Source organism: Numenius arquata, chromosome 2, assembly GCF_964106895.1.
Source record: "Numenius arquata chromosome 2, bNumArq3.hap1.1, whole genome shotgun sequence".
Taxonomy (NCBI): Eukaryota; Metazoa; Chordata; class Aves; order Charadriiformes; family Scolopacidae; genus Numenius; species Numenius arquata.
Genome location: NC_133577.1, coordinates 27,121,362 through 27,143,018, shown reverse-complemented (window position 1 = coordinate 27,143,018; position 21,657 = coordinate 27,121,362). Strand labels below are relative to the sequence as shown.

Below are 21,657 nucleotides of genomic sequence, written 5' to 3'. Positions count from 1 at the left end.
CCATTCATGAAGAAAACCCAAAGAAATCCATTTTCTAGCATCTATGGTGTCCCATGGCAAGGGGTTCTACAACTTAACAGTACCTTGTGAGGAAGACTAGCTTCTTCTGTTCATTTTGAACTTGCCAACATAATTAATTTTAAATTAATCAAGCCCTCTAATGTTTTTATTGGAAAAGACAGTGAATAGCTGTTTCTTAGTCATCTTTTCCGTGCCGCTTATGAATTTATAGTTCTGTCACATTCCTCCCTTAGTCAGATCTTTTTCCAAGTTGAAGACTACTAGTTTATTTAATCTTTCTTTACACAGAAACATTCTAGACTTTGATTGTCCTTTTTACCTTTTTCCATACCTTTTCCAGTTTTCTGAGATTTTTTTTTTTTTTTTTTAAATGAGTGGACCAGAACTGCATGTGGCTTTCAGGTTGTGTGTACAGAAATGTGTAAAAATGTACAATGTGAAGAAATTTTCTTTGGTGTTTTGTTCCCCTTCTGGTAATTCAATTTGTCTCTGACCTCCAGACACTAAGTTGATGTTTCCATAAGGTTATATACTATAACTGTGATCTTGCTCATAGATGGTAATACTCAGTTTAAAACTAATTTTGATGTAAATAAAATCAGAAATGTCATGTGCACTGTTATATGCAGCTATATAATTTTCTGGTACCATCCAGTCGCTCAACATCAGTAGGTCCTACTGCCATTTCTTGACTTTGGCTGCCACCTTTACTAATCTGTGACTAGTTTTGTGTCGTCAGCTAGCTGTCTGCCCACTAGGATAAATTTTGTCATGTGACTAAGAAAATGAGCAATGAAAGCAGTAATGAATGTTTCTTCAAAGTGCACTTGCTAACATTGGGGGAGGAAATCTTAACTTCAGTAAATTGTTACTGTATTAGACTCTTCAACGATGCACTGATGGGATTTTACAGGTTATTTCTGATAGGTTTTTTCTTAAAGATAAAAGGGATGTAGAAATGATTTTATCCGAGTACCACTTTTTCAGTGTTTAGCTTTACAGTGCTTATGTTAGCTTACAATATTCAGAACTCCCTGAATTAAAAAAAATAAAATCTTTCTTCTTCCCTCAACAAAATCCCTAAATCTCCATGCGTTTTTTTGGACAGAGATTAATAATAGAAATTATAATGTTTGGAGGGGTTGGGGCCAGGAGGATAAAATGAAGGAGGGAATTCCTTTGCAGGTTCTGTTAACTATCTATGTATATCTGCAATGTATTTATTAACCAAGTCTATCTGAAATATTAATTAATAGAATTAAAATGTGACTGGTGGTTAAAGAAGACTTGTACTGCAGAGGGAGAACATAGTGTAACATTCAAAGAAGAGGAAAAACTCTCTGTACCTTCATAAACGAAGACAGGGAAAATTACTTCAGTTAGTAGGAGGGAGGGAGGTCTTCCTGGCAATCAGCATGTAGTGTTTTAATATTGGACTCGCATTTTGGAATGAAGTATCACAGTTGCATAGATTTTTATATGGTATTATAGGTGGAATAAGCCATGATAAGAGCCACAGTTAGCTATTTGCTATGGCCATGGGCAGGGACAAGTTGAAACTATTGGAAGTTTCCGAGCACATATTGGAAAATGAAGACAACCTAAAAGGGAAGATGGAAATTGCCTCTGCTGCTCCTTCTGCTTTTGGCACCCTCCCATATTTTGAGGGGACTTTTATGTTGTTTTCTGACACTTCTGACAGCAGTCAAAAGATTTTTGTAGAACATACTGAAGCCTCCCTGGATTTTTGAGTGAAGGTGTTGGGGCACGCTACAAAGTCTAAATGCATCTTTGTTCTCCAGTGCAAAGATACCTTTTCAAAGATGAGACAGGGAACTTGCTGAAGTTGAGGGACAATCAGTGACTGGTAGCAAAATGATAGTATTATTGCACAAGAAAAAGCAAAATATACTGCCACTTTTTTATATAAAAGATTGGTTTTTATTCCTTATTCCAGACACTTAGATGATAAAGGGGAAAAAAAGATAAAAGGACTTGAGCATAGCTTCATTATGGAAGGAGTTTCTGAATATCAGATGCAACATGACAGGACTTTTTTCTTCATTATACTCTGCACTAACGTCAAGGCCACAGAGGGTAAGCGCAAGTACTGTAGTTACTGTGATAGTGCTGGAGCACTCACCCTGGGTGGCGTTATGGATACAAACATGACTCTTTAGGTCTTTTGCTACATTTACCTGTGAGTCAATGTGTCATTTTCAGGACAATTCAGCATCAAATATCGGTAATATTTTTGTGGTACTTGTCTTATCACATTTCTAAAAGGAGTTATTTAAATTCCTCTGTCGTACCACTCTATTTGGTGACCCTCCAACTTTAGTCTTCATTTTCTGTCCTCCATCCCGTAGGCCTACCTCATTCTAGTACATAGACCTGTCTTCTGTCAGAGAGGCTGAAAAGGGCAGTTTGGATCCTGTAATATTACATTACCAGAACCACATTTTTCAGGTTGTGCATGAGAAATAATAAAGATTTTTAAAAGTTTTTCTTAGCAGCACTGTCTAAGCCCTCTATCTGCCAACTCAGTTTTCATCACCTTGTACAATATGCCAAGGTTGCTGTTGAGAAAAGTGGCCTTAAACAGCTTCTGCAACTCTATTATCCTCGGCAGCCATCATCTAGTGAGCACTAATTCATTTTGATGGCATTGGTGTTGCCCTGTAGCCATTCCAGCTCTTAGAATAATGATAGGGTAAGGCCATTCCCTTCCTGGCTATTGCTGTGGCAGAGTGGCCCAGTTTGACAACACATTAGGTACCCTCCTTGAAGTAACTGTGCTTTATGGCAGCCCAGCTGAAGGATGACAACACAGAGGCTGGAGAGCAGAAGAGAAAGGGCTTGCTTTTCAAAAAGGATACCATCCAAACCATTAGTTACAACATTTCAAATGACTGTTAGATCACATGCTGTGTTCTGCACCGTACTTATCTAAGGTAAAATAAGTATAAGATGATGGCAAACTTTTTCAAACTTCTTTTGGTTTTGCCTTTTTTTTTTTTTTTTTTAAACCTTCAGATAATTTTTTCTTTCTCTCAAACTTGTTGTAGATCTTCATTTGATCTAAGAAGTTTGCCTGGGTACTTTCTTTCAGCTTTCTACAGGAAGAGTTGTGATTGTCTGGAGGAGAACAGAGCATTGGAAAATTCTTGCATTGAGCCAAAAAACTGGAGAGATGCTTTTTGTCAGATAATAATTTACAGTCTCGGAGCCCATTCGTGTATAGTAAAGAGATAAATTGCCAAAGTTGCCATCTACAAAGTAATTTGCACAGCTACAAAACATCAGAAAGGGAATATATTAATTTCTGCAGATATAGCAAATAGAGTCTATGTCCTTGGAGGGATCTCTGGGTAAGTGCAAGCATATTTATTGAATTTATGAATTGTTAGGTAATTTCCTTCAGTTTGAACTATTGTGGCTTAGATGGAAACTAGTAACTTTTTCCTCTCATTTTTAAAAGCATAGTTTCTGTGCTGCTTAGGCAAAACTATTGAGCTTTATAATAATTTTTTGCAAAGTATCTCAGTTTATTACGAAATTATTAGTCTGTAGTTGAGATAGCAAGCTCAGTTAGTTGCCAGTATACCCATTGTTTTTTTAATGTAAAAACTAAGCCAAAAGCCATGCAAGAAACAGATATATCAGAATGACATGTTTTTAAATATTTTCGTCTTTACTAAATAATTTTGTAGAAGTTGTCAGCCATGGAGAAGCTAAGAAGAACAAGGGTCAAATTCTGTTCGTGTTTATATTAGTGCAAATTTTGAAGAAAGTCAATGAACTTAGTAAGATTATTTTAGCAGTATGTATATGATAATTGAGCAGAGTTGCAAACAGAAAAAGAAGTTATTGTCATTGCTTTATTGTTGAGTAAAAACCTCAGCAGCTGAGCACAAGGTTAATTTTTAGAAACAAATCCAGCCTTGCAGTCCTAGCAGACAAAATGAGGTGTCTTCCCATTTGGTGTGTCCTCTAGAGGAGCATAATTGTCACAGGAGGGACAAAATCTAGAACTGTTGCATGTTGTGAAAGGACCTTTGAAGAATGGCACAGAGGAAAGGAACAAAGAAAATTATAAATCTGTCCAAAAGTCTTAGCAACAACAGAAAATCGAAATGCCATCTCTTCCTGGTAATATATTAGGGTAATATGTGAATATTTTATAAGGTGCCAGATGCTTTGAATCATCTATTAAATTTTGATCAAAATTTTTGTATTCAAAGGCTAAATCAAGCTGATGACTTTATACCATATCTGATGTATGGATAGTGTTTCTTTATATATTTAGAACAATCTCAAAATCAGATCAAGAGGTTTGTCTAGCAGAGAACCATATGAAACAGGAGAAGTGCTTGAACTCTGGGGTTGCTACCTGGCTGTACATTCTGAATGTGGCAAAATGAATGTGGTAGATTTTAGTTGCAGTTTTATGTCCTTGGCAAAATCTGAATTTGAGTTCAGTGAAGTGGATGAGTTTTGGCTTACGCACATATCTAATTATGCCTTTTGGTCCATAGGGAACTGGATTTTTCATAGCCAGACAGTGAACTGAAGAAAAGACAAAGGTTTTAAACAGTGAAGTGCATATTGTCCCTAAAAATGGTTGTTGTGAATGAGTGACTTTTATGTGATTAAAGTCTGCATTTTAATGCCCCTTGAAAGAAAAAGGCTACAGTTTTATTATTTGAAAAAAAAAATTATCACATTTTTATTAAAAATTGATTTTTGGTTTTTGCAATATAAAAAAAATTAAATATGCTTTTTGAATATTGAGTTAAGCCTTGTTCCTTTTAAAGGCAGTGGTAAAATTGCTATTATAGACAGCAGCTTGTTCAAAGCCAGTAGCAAATTCAATAAAAAAGAAAGGTGGGGAGTAGAGAAGGGCAGGAGCAGACGGGAAGTTTGCCATCAGTATAAAAATGGGGAACATGAGAAATTGCACAGAAGATCATGGCTCATACTGCGACTTAAATCTGCATTGGGAGTGTGCTAGCAAGCTCCATGGCTCTTTCGTGGATAAGGATAGCGTTTCAAAGCAACCCTCTCTCCGGCAACTCCTTTCTAAACAGTGATGTGTGGCTCATTTGGAAGCTTACTTGAAAGCATTTGTCATTCTTAGTGATATAGTACCTCGGTGTGTTCATGGACATTTATGCCTATACAGCATGCATATGCATGTCTTTAGCTCAAAGCTGCTATGAAATTTTTTGCCATATACTATATACTTAGAATATATATTTCAAACACCTCTGCTGTTTGTTTGGAGAGTTAGGTTTGAGTGTGCATCTTCTGCATCTCTCTCCTCTATAGGACAAGGTAACTTTGACCCCAGATCTTAAACTCTCTCCGTCTGTGCCATTTTGTAGGGTGTAGTCCAAACAGCACTGATAACCTACAAAAATTAGGGTAGGTGATCCATATCTCACTTGCTGAACTCTATTAAATATTACTGTTTACTTCACTTTTATTGCAATTGTGTTGCGTTGATAAATAGGTACAGGTTTCTATTACAGCTCTTGAGGCCTGGGAGTGTTTCAGCGACCCTGAAAGTTTGGGAAATACTATTTTATGCTTTTGATATACAATGGCGTTTGCCCAAAAATAAGCTTTGTAGGACATATAAGAGTATATGTGCATATTTCTTACTAATGCCAGCAAAGATATCTATTAATTTGCTTGGCTACCATTAATTTATTCAATGCGTGTCAGTTAACAAAATTAACCCTTTTAGTTTGTGGAGCAATGCTTTCTGTAATTATTTTTGTGGAAGTCACTGAATAGATTCATATGGGAATAAATACCTGCAATTTAAAAATAAAATCTACACAGACATGAATGTGGAGTATCAATCGGCTGATAGTATGAGCACATACACAGCCTTTCATGTAGCTTTTGCAGTAGGTCTGTCTTGTCTTATTCTGATATTGTATATTCTCTCAGAAAGACAGAATCAAAATAGTTTGTTTTGAAAAAGACATATACGTAGTGTATCTATACCACCAGACATTTTATTAATTTTCTTTACAAATGCTAGAAAACTAAGAAAAGCAAGCCCGTTGCCATTAGGCTTACATTTCCTATACAGAGGGGATCTGTAAGTTAGGAATTGTGAGAACCACTGTTGTCTCAACAAGTATGTACAGGGACACATGGTGACACAGCATAATCTGGAAATTTTTTCAACCTTGTGTTATCTGAGTCTGTTGTTTGTGAGTAGTAGAGTATCCATCTGCATTGCTTAGAATTATGTATGTTAAAATGTTACACATTCAGAAAGCAAATGTATACCTAATTTTACTTGAATTTCATTTATTATTTTAACAACACACAATAAACATTGTATTGGTTTTTATTCATGTGAAATACATTTCAGCCTTAAGCAATGCATACAAAAATTATTTAGACTCTAAGCTTGTTTTTGTAAGTACAGCATGCATGTGTTTTACAGCTATTGCTTTCAGGAGAAAACTTAAAATGCAAATTAATATAATATGACAGTATAAGAGCTACATATCTCAAATTACTTCCAAAGTGCTAGCTATTATTTAGCATTTTCTACCTTCTGAGAAATGAGAAAAATTCCATATTTTGAGACTGCTGGAACCTTATTACATGAACATTTGTGACAGTGTGGCAGATGAAATGGAGATGTCTATGAATTTTATAGAACTTTACAAAATGGCTACTTTTTTGAGAGAGCGCTTCTACTAAATTATTGTTAGATTGGACATGAAACTGCCATCTTGAGACTGAGATTTTCCAGATAAATCTCTCCACCTTTCTCTAGATGCTTCTGCTGTGTTAGGGCCTTGGTGTTAAACTGAAAACTTGAGCTGCACATTATTTTGCAGTTTAAAAAGGCTTTGTAAGGTGTAGTGAGTACAAGCCTTTGCCCAAAACAATTTTCCTCAGTTAATTGTCTGCTATGAGAGACTTTTATTGCAAATAATTTTGTTTTCCTCCTAAGAGAGTATTCCCAATGAAGTTTGTTGTCAAAAAAGGGTAAAAAAATTGTTCAAGAAAAATACTGGACTTCACAGTAGGATGAAAGGTGATAATGCTTAGTGACACTCTGCCATGCAGATACTCTTTCCTGAAACTTTCTCTGATACATCATCACTTCTATTGGTGAGGTGCAATACACCTCCTCTCCTTTCAGGATCATTGAAACATAAGTGAGGGATGTGTGCCCCCACCATGTCAAATCACTGTGTTGTTATTTTGTATTCAAGGTTCATCTTTATCTCTCTCAGTTTTTTTACTTTATTGGGAAGCCAAACTAACATTTTTTAATGTATGTTCAGTCAGTTATGAAGTTGATAGATAATCCTTATGTATAATGTTGTGGAATTTTTTTAAAATTTTTTTTTTTTTTAAATCTCATATAAACAGTGTAAGAAAACCAAAATAAATGTTTTGACTAGATAACAGAACGATAGGCAATGGCCCAGTTCAGTCGAATAATACTATAATATATTATTAGACTAAGAAAGAGTAGAACAAAAGCCTTTTCCGCAAAGGTAATAAGTGAGAAAAACAAGGCAGAGAAACAAAACCTGATGAAAGGCTGTAAATCAGGACACCTTCATATCCCGACATACCAGAAGGATTCTGGCCTTATTAATATGGAGATAAGACAGCACAGGACAGGCTAACGGGGGAACGTTGCTGCTGGTGAAAGAGGTATCTGGTAATTCCAGTGAAAGGTGAAAAGTTAATCAGAGTAGAGTAGTTGTGCACTCTGCTGCACGGTTGCAGTACTCTAGAAAACAAATGTCTGAGACCCTATCAAAACTGGATCCTTCTGGTGCTGACTTTTTTGTCCCCCCCTCAAGATATCTGTTATCTGCTGTTGTTTTTGAAACCTGGTGTCCTTTTTTGTGGACTTTTCTCTGCACTGTATGAAGAGAGAAACTTAATATGGCAGAATGGAGTGGGGAGTTGTTGCTGGGAGTAAGATCATGATAATGAATCCTTTTGCTGTTGAGTGGAACAGGAAAAGAGGGAAGGGTAAATATAGTTGGGACAGCGAAAGAAGAGGACATCCAGGAACAATTTACTTTGGCCAGTTTACTTGATTCGCTACACATAGTGGTCTATGTCAATTCCAGGAGGGGTAGCAAAAGTGTTCCTACAACAATGAGGTATATTGAGAACACTGTAACAGGTCTCATCCAGAAAGAAATTACAGTAGAGGGAAGTAGAAGATTGGAGGTCTTAAAGGTCTGCTCCTGTTTGTTCTTAACTTTTTTTTTTCTCTTGGTGCTCTTGTTTTGTTTGCTTGTTATATATTCATGTGTGCTTATAAATTTATTCTTATTTTACATATTCAAGTCTTTGTTCTGTCATTGTGATTCAGGGAAAGCCTTTCTGATCAAATATTTGTGAATCAATAAGACTTATAATTAAAAAATTATTACATGTAGTTAGCACCAGGCGTTCTGGTCATTGAAAACTTTGAGGAATTTATTTTTTCCTCACCTAAATCATTCCTGATTTGCTAGGAATTGCTTTCATTTAAAAAACAAACAAACAAAAAACCCAAAAAACCCCAACGAAACCCAAGAAAACAAAACCAACCCCAAAACAACAAACAAAAATCCCAACATAACCTCCCCACCAACACCCCCCAAAAAAAACCCAAACCAAACCAAAAAAAAACCAACCAACCAAAAAAAAAACCACAATCACACTAAACAAAACCCAGAAGAACTGAAGTGGAATGTCCCTCTTGCTCAGAGAAAAGTGAGCAAAGCAGAGACCTTGGGGCCCCTCCAAGGAGAGTCAGCATTCTTTGTGGGATGCATGTGAAAGCAGATACTTCCAACCTGGCTTTCTTCAGTTGGAGCTTTGCATGCAGAGTAGGGGATGGTGCTGCTCCTGGTGACATCCCACTCTTCAGTACTCTGTTCACCATAAAAAGTGTAATTTGGAATCATAAACAAGTATCAGATGCAAGGAGGGAGATTTTTGTCTCTTGTTCATTTTCTCCAGAAATTCAGGGATCTTGACATAGAGAATTTCTTCAAGGCATTGGGCAGGCAAGGAACGATCTGGACCAAATATCTTTGCTATTTCCAAAAATGATAGTAGGGATCAGTTATGTATATAATTTTGAGTTCGCAGAAAACAAAGTCAATACCGCAGTCCCATCTTTACTCATAATGTTACGTATTTTCTAGACAGTAAGGGAATTATCCGTCAAGTAGAATTACTTAAGATATAAAAGTTACAAATACTGTCATTTAATTCAAATACAGAATTTTATAGGATAAAAAACATGGTAACTAAATTAGCTCTCAAGTCTGTCATAAGAAAGAAAGCATAGATCAGATACACTTAATCACTATAATTAACTAGTTTACCTTTATATCTCTAATTAACTATGGATCATAAGGCCCTCTTTATTTTCCTTTCTCTCTCTTTAAAGTAGAATATAATTCCTATTGTGAAAGTCACATTGGTTGTGTTCTCTGTGACAATGGAATTAACTTGCTTGGCCGAATGGCAAATTTATTATTTCAATATGTACTCACATTGTAGTTAGAAATTCAGAATGAGCTAAAAATAAATGCATCCTGTATAAGATAATCTCGTTTCAGTAACTTGTGTCAATTTATAATAGTGTTAATAAAACTTTTTCCTTAAGTGTGTCTCATCACAACGAGTAAAAGCAAACTCTTAAAAAAAAAAAAAAGTTATTTGAAATCTTTTACACTTTATGAAAGGGAAACCGGCAATTTATGATTCATGTAACACACCAAGTTAGTACCTCTGGGTTCAGCTGCACCCTCAGCCTTTGACTGTAGAATGATTGCTTTGTCGGGACTTACCATGATGTTGTTGTTATTGGTGGTACATGCACTCTTAGCCTGTCCTCAGTCGCAGGAAGAAATACTTAAAACTCGGTGGAAAAATTTCAAGGTAATGTATTTTGCCTTGTTAATTTGGCTAAGAAAAAAAGTGCTCCAAGTAGAGTGGTGAATTTGAGCTCAAATTTGTGTCTAACAGCCTCCCTGATGACGTTTATGTGCCAGTGGCCACAATTTCTTGTTTTTAAGTGTGTGGGGTTTTTTTGGTCTTGTCTTTTTTTGAAAGAATTTTAGAAAAAACAATGAAAGGCTATGTGCAAGAAGCTTGACTGTACATGTGATCATTTAATTTCCCAAAACTGACATATGCAAACATTGGGAAAAAAAAAATTCTTCATGACTTTTAAATTTCAATTAGTTTATCTTAAAGTCTTGTTAGCAGCATTTTAGATAAAACTTTTTTGAAAGAAATGTGATTTTTTTTTTTTTTTTTCAGTTGATGCTGTGCTGTTGGCAAGTTTTAGGTTACCTAATTGAATATGTCGCTAGGTTAGGGTTTTTTTCCCCCACAGTTACTAGAGTACCAAAATAAATTATAGTTACTTTTAAACACAACAGAGGCATTTGCACTTTTAAATTAGAGATCAAAAGTATGAAAGCAGTGTATTCATCTGCTTATAGTCTGGTTTACCTTCACAAATAAACATATATAACTAATCTAACATACTAATAATTTTTTATTGTAATTTATAAACAGATTTATGTTGGCTGTTAACAGTCATTATTATATATATGTGGGGTGTTTGTCTGTGTATAAATACATATATTTAAGAAAATATATATATATAAAAAATTTATACATTTAATAACTGTCCTGGAACCAGAATCTACGTTTCAGACACTCACTGATTTCAGGGAACATGGCATAGATATAGGTAAGACCCACAGAGATGTTTAGGTGCTTTTTGGATGCCAAAGTGGTATGGGATGATCTGTCATGGACATACTTGCACTGATATTGTTAGGCTTACTGGATTTTCTCTAAAAAGGTCCTTTACACGTAAAAGTTTGTTTGTTGTGTGCTGCAGTGCTAAATCCCGCAGTTTGCCAGGGCACACCCTGTCCTGTCCTCTGTTCCTGAGTGCTGCTTGTCCTGGATTCAGAATGTTAGTGGTCTGAATTGCTGGATGTTACCATCTCAACACATTGTCCTTAGGCTGGAACGTGCCTTAATAGCATGACAAGATTTTTCTGAAATTTAGAACATTTGCAGCTGTTATATTTTGCTCCTTTTGGAGCCTTACCTGAAGAGCTACAGCTGTCTTACAGTTGCCACAGTCCTGGCTAGTTTGGGGCAGAATTGTGCTGCCAGAGCAACGTGTATTAGACTGATCCTGTGGAGTGGGATGGAATTGCTCTGGAGTCATTTTAGCTGACTTGTGCTGCCAGTGCAATGCTCCAGCTGATTTTGGTGTTCAAAGGTGACAAAACAGAAATAAAACCTGAAATATGTGTTAGGCCTGTTAAATGCATGACTTGGGTACCTCAAATGTGGGATGCCCTTCCTCTCTTGGTGAGATATTTAAAATGGGCCTGACTGTCTAAGGGGAAAGGTTTTGAGCATGTTTCACTAGCAACTAATAAGAAAAGTGTAATTTTTCCCCTTCTTTATAATTTAAAATGTTCCATTTCACTTTAGTATAAACGTGATTAGTCTTTAGATTAAAAGTTGAAAGTGTACAATGAACAGTTCATTCCAGAAGAGATTTAAGAAATTCATGCGTCAGTGTTAATTGAAAAATGTTATTATGATGAATGCAAAGAAAGTGTGGAAAAGATAGTGGTAATGTAGACCATTTTTTTTTCCTATTGAGTATGAAAACAAGAGAATTGCCAGCTAGAGGCAGATGCAATGTGGCAAATTACTGCATTTTCTTGTTCAGTGTCTGCAGACGATTCTGATTTGTAGGGATTCTGATATTTCAGTCTAGTTTTCAATTAGGAGATAAGACTATCAACATAAAATTTAAACTAGATGAGGAAAGAAGTAGGGTTACTACTTGGAGCTTTCCAACTGCTTGGCCTGCTGTGCTGTACACTCCAGAGTCATACATAAAGGATGTAAAACAGCAAAGGGCATTTTCTGCTAGCAACCAGACAACCGCAGCGCCTGCTGGTACCTGGACCTGTAGACTATAGGCCAGTCTTTGAATCATCTGCTCCCCCCAGCCACCTGTCTTCCAATGAGTATAACTGATTTTAAATGGACTGTTCTGCGATATACTAAACTAGCTTGCATCTTGACGTATTTAGTAATTTCATACTTTCTCAAAATACTACCTTGTAGGATCCAGTTCGTGATGGGAAAGAATAGACCTTTAAACATTTGTTTGCTCAGTGGTTATTTGCTGTGTTTCACCTGATTTCTGAAGAAAACTGAGTTCAGTTTTTAATTAAAGTTGTGAACTAAAGTTGCATATAGAAGGTCTCTTTTTTGTACATAAAAGATCTAATAAAATTAAGTCCTGTACCTGTATACATGTTAGTAACACTTTTTTAAGCTGCAGTGTTATAATTTGTAGACTCTCAAGTGCTAATCTGAATTTTTTACCTTTTTTCTTCTTGTATCTTTTCAATTTTATAATTATTTTCATTCCTCAGTTTTTCTTTCTACCTCTTGGTTTTGTCTTTTATAGCTGTTTTCCTTCTTTCTTACCTTTCTGATTCCTTCTTTTTTTTTCCAACTCTTGCTTTGTGAACCACGGACTTCTGTTGCTGGATTTTTTTCCCCATGCTGGACATAATTCCCCCCCCTCCCCTTTCAGATGTATTTTCTTCTCTCCATCCTTCCCTTCAGTGTACGTTACGACCTTTCTGTTTTGATCACCCCAAAATGTTAATCAAATACTGTTGCCATTAGTTCTAGCATTTGGTTTGGGTTTTTTGTTTGGTTTCATTTTTCTAAATGTACTTTGTCTTTTATTATATGGTAGCGTGCTGATGCAAAAAGAAATCAATTATAGCTTTCTTTAGCGCAGCAATTTTTACTTGCAAAATTCCTGGTGGAGCAATGGGTCTAATCCTAGCAGTGCTAAGAATCCTTACTTGGAGGCTCCAGGTTTAAAGATGTGTAGAGAGAGATGAGGATATAGAAATCCTGTTTACAGCATTTTTAAATAATGTGGTATTAATAGTATTCTGAATTGGTTGTTCAGGCCATGTTCAGATTTTTTTATTGGGTTTTTGTTTGGGTTTTGGGTGGTTTTTTTTTTCCAGGAGATACTGGATTTGAGTAAACTGTTATTTTTAGGGTAGAAAATGACCTTTTTTTTTGGCGTTGCCAAATTGTAGTATTGTCTTACATTATGCTGAAGACTGAGTCGATCTATCATGTTGAGAAGGCAGGGCCCAGTTTTGGGAAAACAGCACACGAAAACTAAAATGTATTCAGGCTTTTCACTGCTCTTACACCAATTCTGGTCAACAAAATGCATTAGAGGTTAGTTGGTCATGTGCTGGAAACCCTTTTTTCTTATACAGCTCATATTCTGAATGTTAATAGCTTTCTGTAATATAGTACTTTGTGTGGAGGAGGTTCAGATAAATAACCCCTAAAGCTTTGGATTTCTTCCAAAGTAGTTTATTGGTTTTCTATTTATAGTAACGTGTTTGTCCATGTGTTGTATGGCTGACCTGTTGGATCAAACGTTTGTTCAGTGAGCAGTGAAACCAACACAGCTGCTTTGCTGCAGGTGAGTGCTCAGGGCGCTTCAACCCCTCTGTGTCCCACTGCAGCAGTGATTCTTCCCATCTTCACGAGGCTGCATGTTGCTGAGCTGTGTGTGTCAGGGAGACAAAACTTTGGACCATCTTTCTCTGAGTAGAAGCACTAATTTGGGTCTTTCTCAGCCAATTCTACCTGCGTACAGATTTCGTAGAACATCTGAGATAAATACGTTTCTATAAATCTCTCTTTCAAATACAGATTCAAAAGAACTGGGCAGACAGGACTTCTGGGCAGACAGTGTGATTTCATATGCCTTGTTTGCTTGGAAAACACTGAAATTATAGAATGTTGTTTGAAGACATTCAAAAGAATGAATTTTCTCTTTCAGAAAGAGTTAAGAGACTCTTACTGAAGAATTAACTCTTGATTCTCTTCTTTCTGTGGTAACTATAGGACTAAATATTTATTGTTGATTTTCTCTAAACTGTTTCCATGTGGTCTTGAAACGTGAACAAAATATGCCAAGTTGAAGTAGAGGGTAAGGATTATTTTTTGCCTTGTATGCAGTGCAAACATTATACCAGGATGCAGAGGTGTAAGTCAGCACACTGTGACATGATCGATTCATGTTCAGGTTGTACTCTGCAATAACTCATGGGTCCTTTTGTGGAAAAGGGAAACTATTTAAGAGTGTAAAAAGTATATTCTACTGTTCAGACCCGTGGCATATCTAGTCCTGTACTCTGTCTAACAGTGGCAACAGCATGTCCCCCATCATCTCTATAAGAAGGCACATCCCTGCCTGTTTTCTTCAGCATCTGCTCTGAACACGTTTTCAAAGGCTTTGTCTAATCTCTTTTTCAACCTGCTGCTGCTGTTTGCTTTCACAGCCTCCCGTGGCAACAAATTCCAGATGCTCAATATCCACTTCATAAAAAAGTACTTCATCTTTTTGAAACTTAACTGCTACAAGTTTCAATAAACATGCCCTATTTCTGGTGTTGTGATACTTGGTGAATAATAATTTTGCCTTCACTGTACCTCATGGTCTTGTGATGATTTTGTACCACTTGGTCATCTTTCTTCTCCTCTACAAACTACAGACTCCTACCCTTTTTTGGTCTGTTTTCCTAAAGCATCTGCCCCAGCCTATTAATCATTTTGATTATCCTTTTTCCTAATGGTTTCTCAGTTCCTGTGTCTGTGCAACTGATTGCTCCTACCTGCTGGTAGCTCTGTTCCTTAATTGAATTTTAACCTATTTTTTTTTCTTAACGTACCCCCTAAATTGTCAAGAACATTTTGAAATTTTAATCTAGTCTTCCAGCATGCTTTCAATTTGTGCTGCTTTTGTTTTGATTGAAAACTTAATAAGTACATTTCATTTCTAGTCCATAATTCAGATTGTTAATGAAGACATGAACAAAAACAGATACACTGCAGAATCCTCTGAATTGCTTCCAAAACCTCCTCCCATTTTTCCAATGAGCATGATATTCCAACCAGCTTTATGCTTCTATAATAATCTGGACATAATTTCTGTGGATGTAAGAAAGTTTCTATTAAAGATCAAAGTATGTGTTATTTTCAACTTCCCCAGCAGGATAACAAGGTTTGTGACTAGGAGAGATGAAAATCAAAACTGATTGATGTGACTTTTTCTTGACAAAACTTCCTATCTTCTAGGTGTACATGTAAATAGCTTCATTACTTGTCCAAGTATTTTCTAGAGACTGAAGTTGAAATAACTAGTTTCTTATTTCCCAACTTCTATTGTCTGCCCACCTTTTTTTTTCTTAAATATGAATAACATTTTACTTTTCCAGTCTTCTGATACTTCACTCATGCTCTTGAGTTTTCAGAGGTAAGCACTGAAAGTTCTCTGTTAGCCTCAGCCGCTACCTTAAATATCAAGGATGATGATCACTAGGCCCAGGGAGTATGAAAATATTTAACTTATTTTAGCACTCTTGGATTAGTTTTTTCCTATTTTTGTTTAATAGGATCTTAAGTGTTGGTTTGTGCTAATCGTACTAGCTGGGAGATTTAAGGCTACAATGATGATTACTGTATATGGATTCCAGATTGATGGGAAAACAGTCTTTATAGTAATGTTTTTCTCTAGTAAACACACATAATAATTTTAAGAACCAAGAATGATTGTTAATTCTTGAAGTCTGGTTCCTTGCTATCTTTGGCAAATGTACTGTAGCATGCTATAAAACCCCACTTGTAAGCAGAATTTTAAGAGCTGTGGAACAGGTGTTGAAGATGAGTGCTTTTGTTCTCACACTGGTGTTCAGATATGTTGCAGGAAAGAGCAGATTACTGATAAGACAGAAGGTGTGAAAATCTACCTCTTAGAGCCTCTCTGTTTCTGACAAGCAGATACAAACTCCATATTAGTATACTGTATAAATATTGCCTCATTTATTCTTTAAATAGGTATAAAAATAAAGCACTGTTTCAAAGCCATGACATGTTTTGTTATTATGTGCTCAGTTTTCTTAGTAGATATAGCATTGCAATTTCATGGCTCCTGTTTGGGAAGAGAAGGGCATTTTTCTACTGTATTGAGGGAAAAGTAAAATCCTGATTAAATTTAGTGTGTTACAGAGATACCTATTGTTTGTGAAGAAACTGAAAGCTTTATCGGCCGTTGAAGTGTTCTTTGAGAACAGCTTTGAGAAACAGGAATGCAGTAAAGATGGAGGCTGCTTTCTTTCTTGCTCTTATTTTAAATTCTGCCTGGGTAGCACAGGCTCTGATGCAACCTTAACTGGCATAGACTGTACTTTTTCTTAATAATAACTAAACAGGTAGGGTCCTTCATAGATTAAAATCTAGTCTGAATAGTACTGCCCTGCATACCCGTTGTGTGGCTTTTGCTCTTCTTCTCACTCTCTACCTAGGGGTATAACAGCATGAAAAATACCATGCTTTGTTTTCATAAATGCAGTATTTTGGTAGATTTGTTTTAAGGTAGGTATTGTTGAAGGTAGATGAGGCAGGTGAAAGAAACGAGTTTTGCTCATGAAGCAGAAAATAGCAGCATTTTTGATAGTCCTTGTTCCTGCAGGAGTTTCCTTCCCAATATTCCATAAGCTCTGAAGAAATCTTTCATGCAACAGACTTTCTGGGCTTACAGCAGAGAGATCTCCACACTGTTAAGAGTGAAACTCAGCCATGGTTGTCCTCTGACAGGTCCAGTCAAGCTAATAGATGGTCTGAGTCCAGACCTCAGCATCTCTAGCAGTCTTCAATTATGTAAGACTGCAGCAGAAAAGAATGAAATACTCTGTTCTCCATTTTCAGCAAGTATGGGAAGGAAAAAAAAAAATATTACAGCATAAAAGACTTAAGTTAGGCATCTATAAGGTACCAATATGTGGGATGAGTTGCCTAAACAGACTGTAGGATCTCTTTCAATTGCAGATTTTTAGAGGCAGGTTAGGCAAATATCTGTTAGAAGTAAGATTTATATAAATTAAGCATATATAAGGACAGATGGACTACATAAACTTTAGCGGTCCCTCCCCAACCCTTACCTCTGTAATTAACTTTTGAAGACTGAAAGCTTAAACATAGAGGGTTTTTACCAATTTACTGAAGGAAGCAATAGGTTAGGTCTGATGAGCTCTGAGGGGGATCCCTGTTGCCAAGGGGATACAAACAACATAGCATGAAGCAAACAGTCTGCCCAAGGCCACCAACACAAGAGTCTGAAGAGCAAATCTAGCAGATTCCTTCTAGTCTGCCTATGGCGTAAGCTTTTCTATTTTGAATTCTTTCAAGAAGCCCGCTATTACTTACATGTGCACACACATGCATACAGGCACGCACAGATGCTATAATGCAATAGTGACATGGTCAGTTCTAGCCTATTTTAATTAGAAAAAGCCTATTAGAAAATTGCCCGCAGTATGGCATTAGTGCATGGAAATTAAGATTTATTACTATTGTCAAAAGAAAGGCTCAGAAAACTTGTTTGGTGCCAGTAGCTATTTTTATTCTTTGTTTTCTAATATAACCATCCATTTGAATCTAAGAAATATCCAAATATTCATTTCTAATGTAATATATAGATTTAAAAGCAATCAAAAAAATCACCACTCAGCAAGAGTAAATTCAAGATGAACTGTAAAACCATTCAAAATCCTCCTTACTAGCTGTATAGATTTTTTTAAATGGTCTTTACCTGAACCTTCAGTCATGTGACTGAAAATATAGGGTAAGAGAATTGCAGACTTGGAATTTTTTTCTTTTTTTATTTAATATTTTATGTTATCCTTATTCCAAATTAAAAATGCTATTGTCACAGTTTGAAAAGGTTCTTTTTTGTGTGTGTGTGGATTTACAAGGTCCCCTACACTATTTGTAATGATACTGTTAAGCTAGTACTTAAGAAAAAGAGAAATAACTAATCCATTATAATTGTCAAAAAAAATGAATAATATAAAGGATATATATAAAGAAGAGCAGTAAATTAGATCATTAGATCTATGCAGTTCTATCTATTTTAGTGGTGATAGAATAGCAGTGGTCTTACTTGTGGTGCTAACTTTGTGCTGCTTATAGTGAGACACAGTCAAACTGCAGAGCTTGACAAGCTGTACACATGCAGAACTGAAAGAACAGGGATTAAAACTTTATACAAATTTCAGCTACAACACAGAACTCAAGAAGCCTTGAATACATTCCCCAAATTTATGTGGAATGGGTATTAAAGCTAGATTGGGAATATCTATTCAGAATCCTTTTGGCCTCCCCTTTCCATATTTGTTCAACATAACCAACTAGAAATTGCTACCATAAAATTTCTTGGTATTGAAGGTGAATGTAAGGCATCTGTTGCACCTGCTTTTTTTTTTTTTTTCCCCTTTCTTCTTGTGATACTGTATCATTTTTGATACACTGTAGGTTTTATATAGCTTTAAGTTTTAAGCTGGTTAAAAGGTTTTGAGGGCTATTTTATCACTTACGACATGTGCGATAGAGGTACTGTAGACTCTTTTTAATGAAAGATATCTTGCTGCTTCCATGTGTGCTCGCCCAGCCTTGAAGGCTACCGTGGTCCCTACTGGTCCAGTGACCTTGCAACTCTCTGTTGTTGTTTTGCTGCTTGCACAGCGATGTAGAAAGATGATGGCAGTTATTCCCTGGAGCAAAGGCATGAAGTGATTTCTACTGTGTGCTAGTTAGGATGCTTGCTGCTACGAATTTGCTCAAAATATGGACTCAGAACTGTTCCCAGTGAGTAGAATGGTTGCAGTTATCCTGGTTCGGGAGGAAAAAGAACGCTAGTATTGCGAGCCATGCTGGGTTACATCCCCTGCTCTTAGGGGCTAGAGAACAAGCCTTTGTTCTGTTTGGCTTGCTCATATGAGAGTAGCTTTGCTGTCTTGCTGCCATGGTGATACACTCGGCACTTGGAATCAAACAGTTTCTGCAAAAGACACTTACAGAACTGTAAAAAAAAAATGCATGAGACAATGGTCATCTTAGCAAGAGTGTGAGCCATCCTGGTGAAGAAATGGCATAAAGCAGTGTCCCAGATCTGAATATCTCTATCTTTGGCACTTCTTATTTTTTCTTGCCAGTAGTATGAGGCAATGCTTTAAAATTTTTCTCTAAAGTCCTACTGTGCATCTGACTGCAGCCTTAGTTCTGGACAACCAAATGCAGTCATTTCTAATTCTTTCCATACATTGCCATGATTATACCTAGCACCAGAAAAAAACCAAAAGGTCCACATTTTATTTGTTTGAGAAGTAGACTTTGTAAATGCTTGGAAAAGATTTTCTTATGCGACATTCTTGTTTAAGTAATGTGTTAGAGAACACAGATTTAAACATGTATTTCAAATGTGTAACAGTGTCTAGTATGCATTATATTTAAAATATGCATATAACCTAAGTGGCATGTTCACTGTTACTGTTAGGTGAAAGGATACGTTTCTCAAAATTTCAGAAAAGTTGTTCCCGTTTGTCTGAAGAAATTGTTTGCTGTGGTTTAGATTTTCAAAGACTGAAATAAAATGCTTGTATCTGATTTGTTCTGAAATGCATGAACTTGTTTCTTCTGGGAGGTGCACTAGTTTGGAAGTTTTAGAAACTTATTTTTAAAAAAAGTCAGGGCTTTTCTTTATGCATACAGGAAAACATTCTTATTACTCTGAAACATTACCTCTTAAATGAAATGTCAGGAGCAATGGAAATACTATGAAGTTGGTTTTCAGCCGCAAGCATGATGTTGCTTCCTTTCCCTTACACTTTTCCTGTTTTCCCATATACTTTCCCACTTTCCCATTCCTTTATAAAGCTTTTTTTCTTTATGTGAAATTTTAATTACAGGGCAATAATGAAAATTAGGAAGTTAACTATGGCAACAGAAATTGGACTTTTATATTTTTATATGTGTATGTGTGGCGTTGTGCACATTTTCTTCAGAAGAAAAATACACACTATACTTTTTGAAAATTTGGGTTCAGAATAAAATATCTTACATTCATGCAGCTATCTAAGTTGAACGTCAGGAGATTCTCTTTAGAAGGTTTACACAGTTATATCTGGTTTAGTACTGCAGGATTTCATATTGTAGAATAAGGTAGTGCTATGCCATGTTTTAATATTAAATCTGAGATGTGGAGAGCATCATATCGAGCAACATTCTTCCATTGTTTCCTTGAATCCCATCTATCATCTGTGAATTTGTTTTCCTTCTATGATAAGTATTGTGGGGCAAGGACTTACCAAAGTGTCTCAGTTTCCGTGACAATCATAGTAACAACGTCGGTTACTTTGTGTAGCAATAAAAAAATGACTTTGCTCTTCAGTGTTCTTGCAATGACATGTTTTATTTCAGCCAAACACAACAAAACTCTCAAGACTTTTGAGTGCCATCCTGTGTACTTTATCTGTGAGGCACAATCAGAAAATACTAGTTAATGTAAGAATCATTATTTTAATGCATAATGCTTTCCTTGTGTTACAAAGAGAAAACAGTTTAAATTATGAATATCATTTATGACATGAATTATTTAACAATGTCTGAGAGATTTAAAATGCCTCTCAAGGTGACATCTGAAGGACAGTTTTGAGAGTGTTTTCATCCTGAGGTGTGTTTCATGTTGACAGCTATGGCAGTAAGATCTTCAAAGAATTTTAGATCTTATATAAAAGTTTTAGAGTCTCAGGTCATTGACTGGAATGTGCTTGCACCATTAAAACTTTTTTAATCTTAATCTCTTTCAGTCCCAGCAAAGATGCATTGTGATCTTTGCACTGGTATGCTGCTTTGCAATTCTGGTTGCACTGATATTTTCGGCAGTGGATATTATGGGAGAAGATGAGGATGGACTCTCAGAAAAGAACTGTCAAAATAACTGTCGGTAAGAGGTAACAAACAAAATTTCTCTTTTGGGGGGGACAAGAACATGTATATGTTATATAATGGCACGTAGTAATTACCATAGTCCTGTGGTGTAATTGGGAAGAGTAGGTAACAGCAGAAGAAATGGTTTCTTCTTTTGAATTTCTGAGATTGGAGGTTGGTTTGCCAAAATAAAGCTCACTTTTTGAAGTTATTTTTGGTGGTATGTTTTGAGCAAGACCCTTGTGTTAGTTCAATTATTGTGTAATGGTCAAAGCCCATTAAATTTCAATAAATGAGTACTGAGGTGGCTCACATAGTCCCCAATTCTGTCATGTCTGTCTTTCATCGAGAGCTTTTTTCTTTCTCCTGATCACTACTGACCTCAGACTGTTGCCCTTTTTGTATAGGGGGACCTTTTATATATTCCTGTTGGTTGCACTCCCCTAACAGACACAGTGGCTTGCCTACGAACTCTGAAGAAAGCTAGTGATACGGTTGGAAAGACTGGAGTATACACTGTGCTGGATTAAGATTTGCCTCAAACATCTGCTACGGTTGTGTATATCTTTTAACTTTAGATTTAAGTAGGTGATTACATTTCTGGGGCCTTTCTTTTTCAGACTGTGAATTTCATTTTGCTGCTTCTCACTGGCAGGTTCCTCCATGAATCTGTTCATCAGTGATGACCAATGCTTTTCCTGC

At 36.2% G+C, this 21,657-nt stretch overlaps 1 protein-coding gene across 1 annotated transcript in view; it reads left to right on the top strand.

The window, feature by feature from the left end:
- The window catches only part of PLD5 (phospholipase D family member 5), a 181,363-nt gene that overhangs the window by 54,901 nt on the left and 104,805 nt on the right, over positions 1–21,657 (top strand). The window contains exon 2 of the mRNA XM_074168561.1: positions 20,835–20,971. Within this exon, the coding sequence (XP_074024662.1) occupies positions 20,835–20,971 (137 nt within the window). The remainder of the gene's footprint in view (positions 1–20,834; positions 20,972–21,657) is intronic.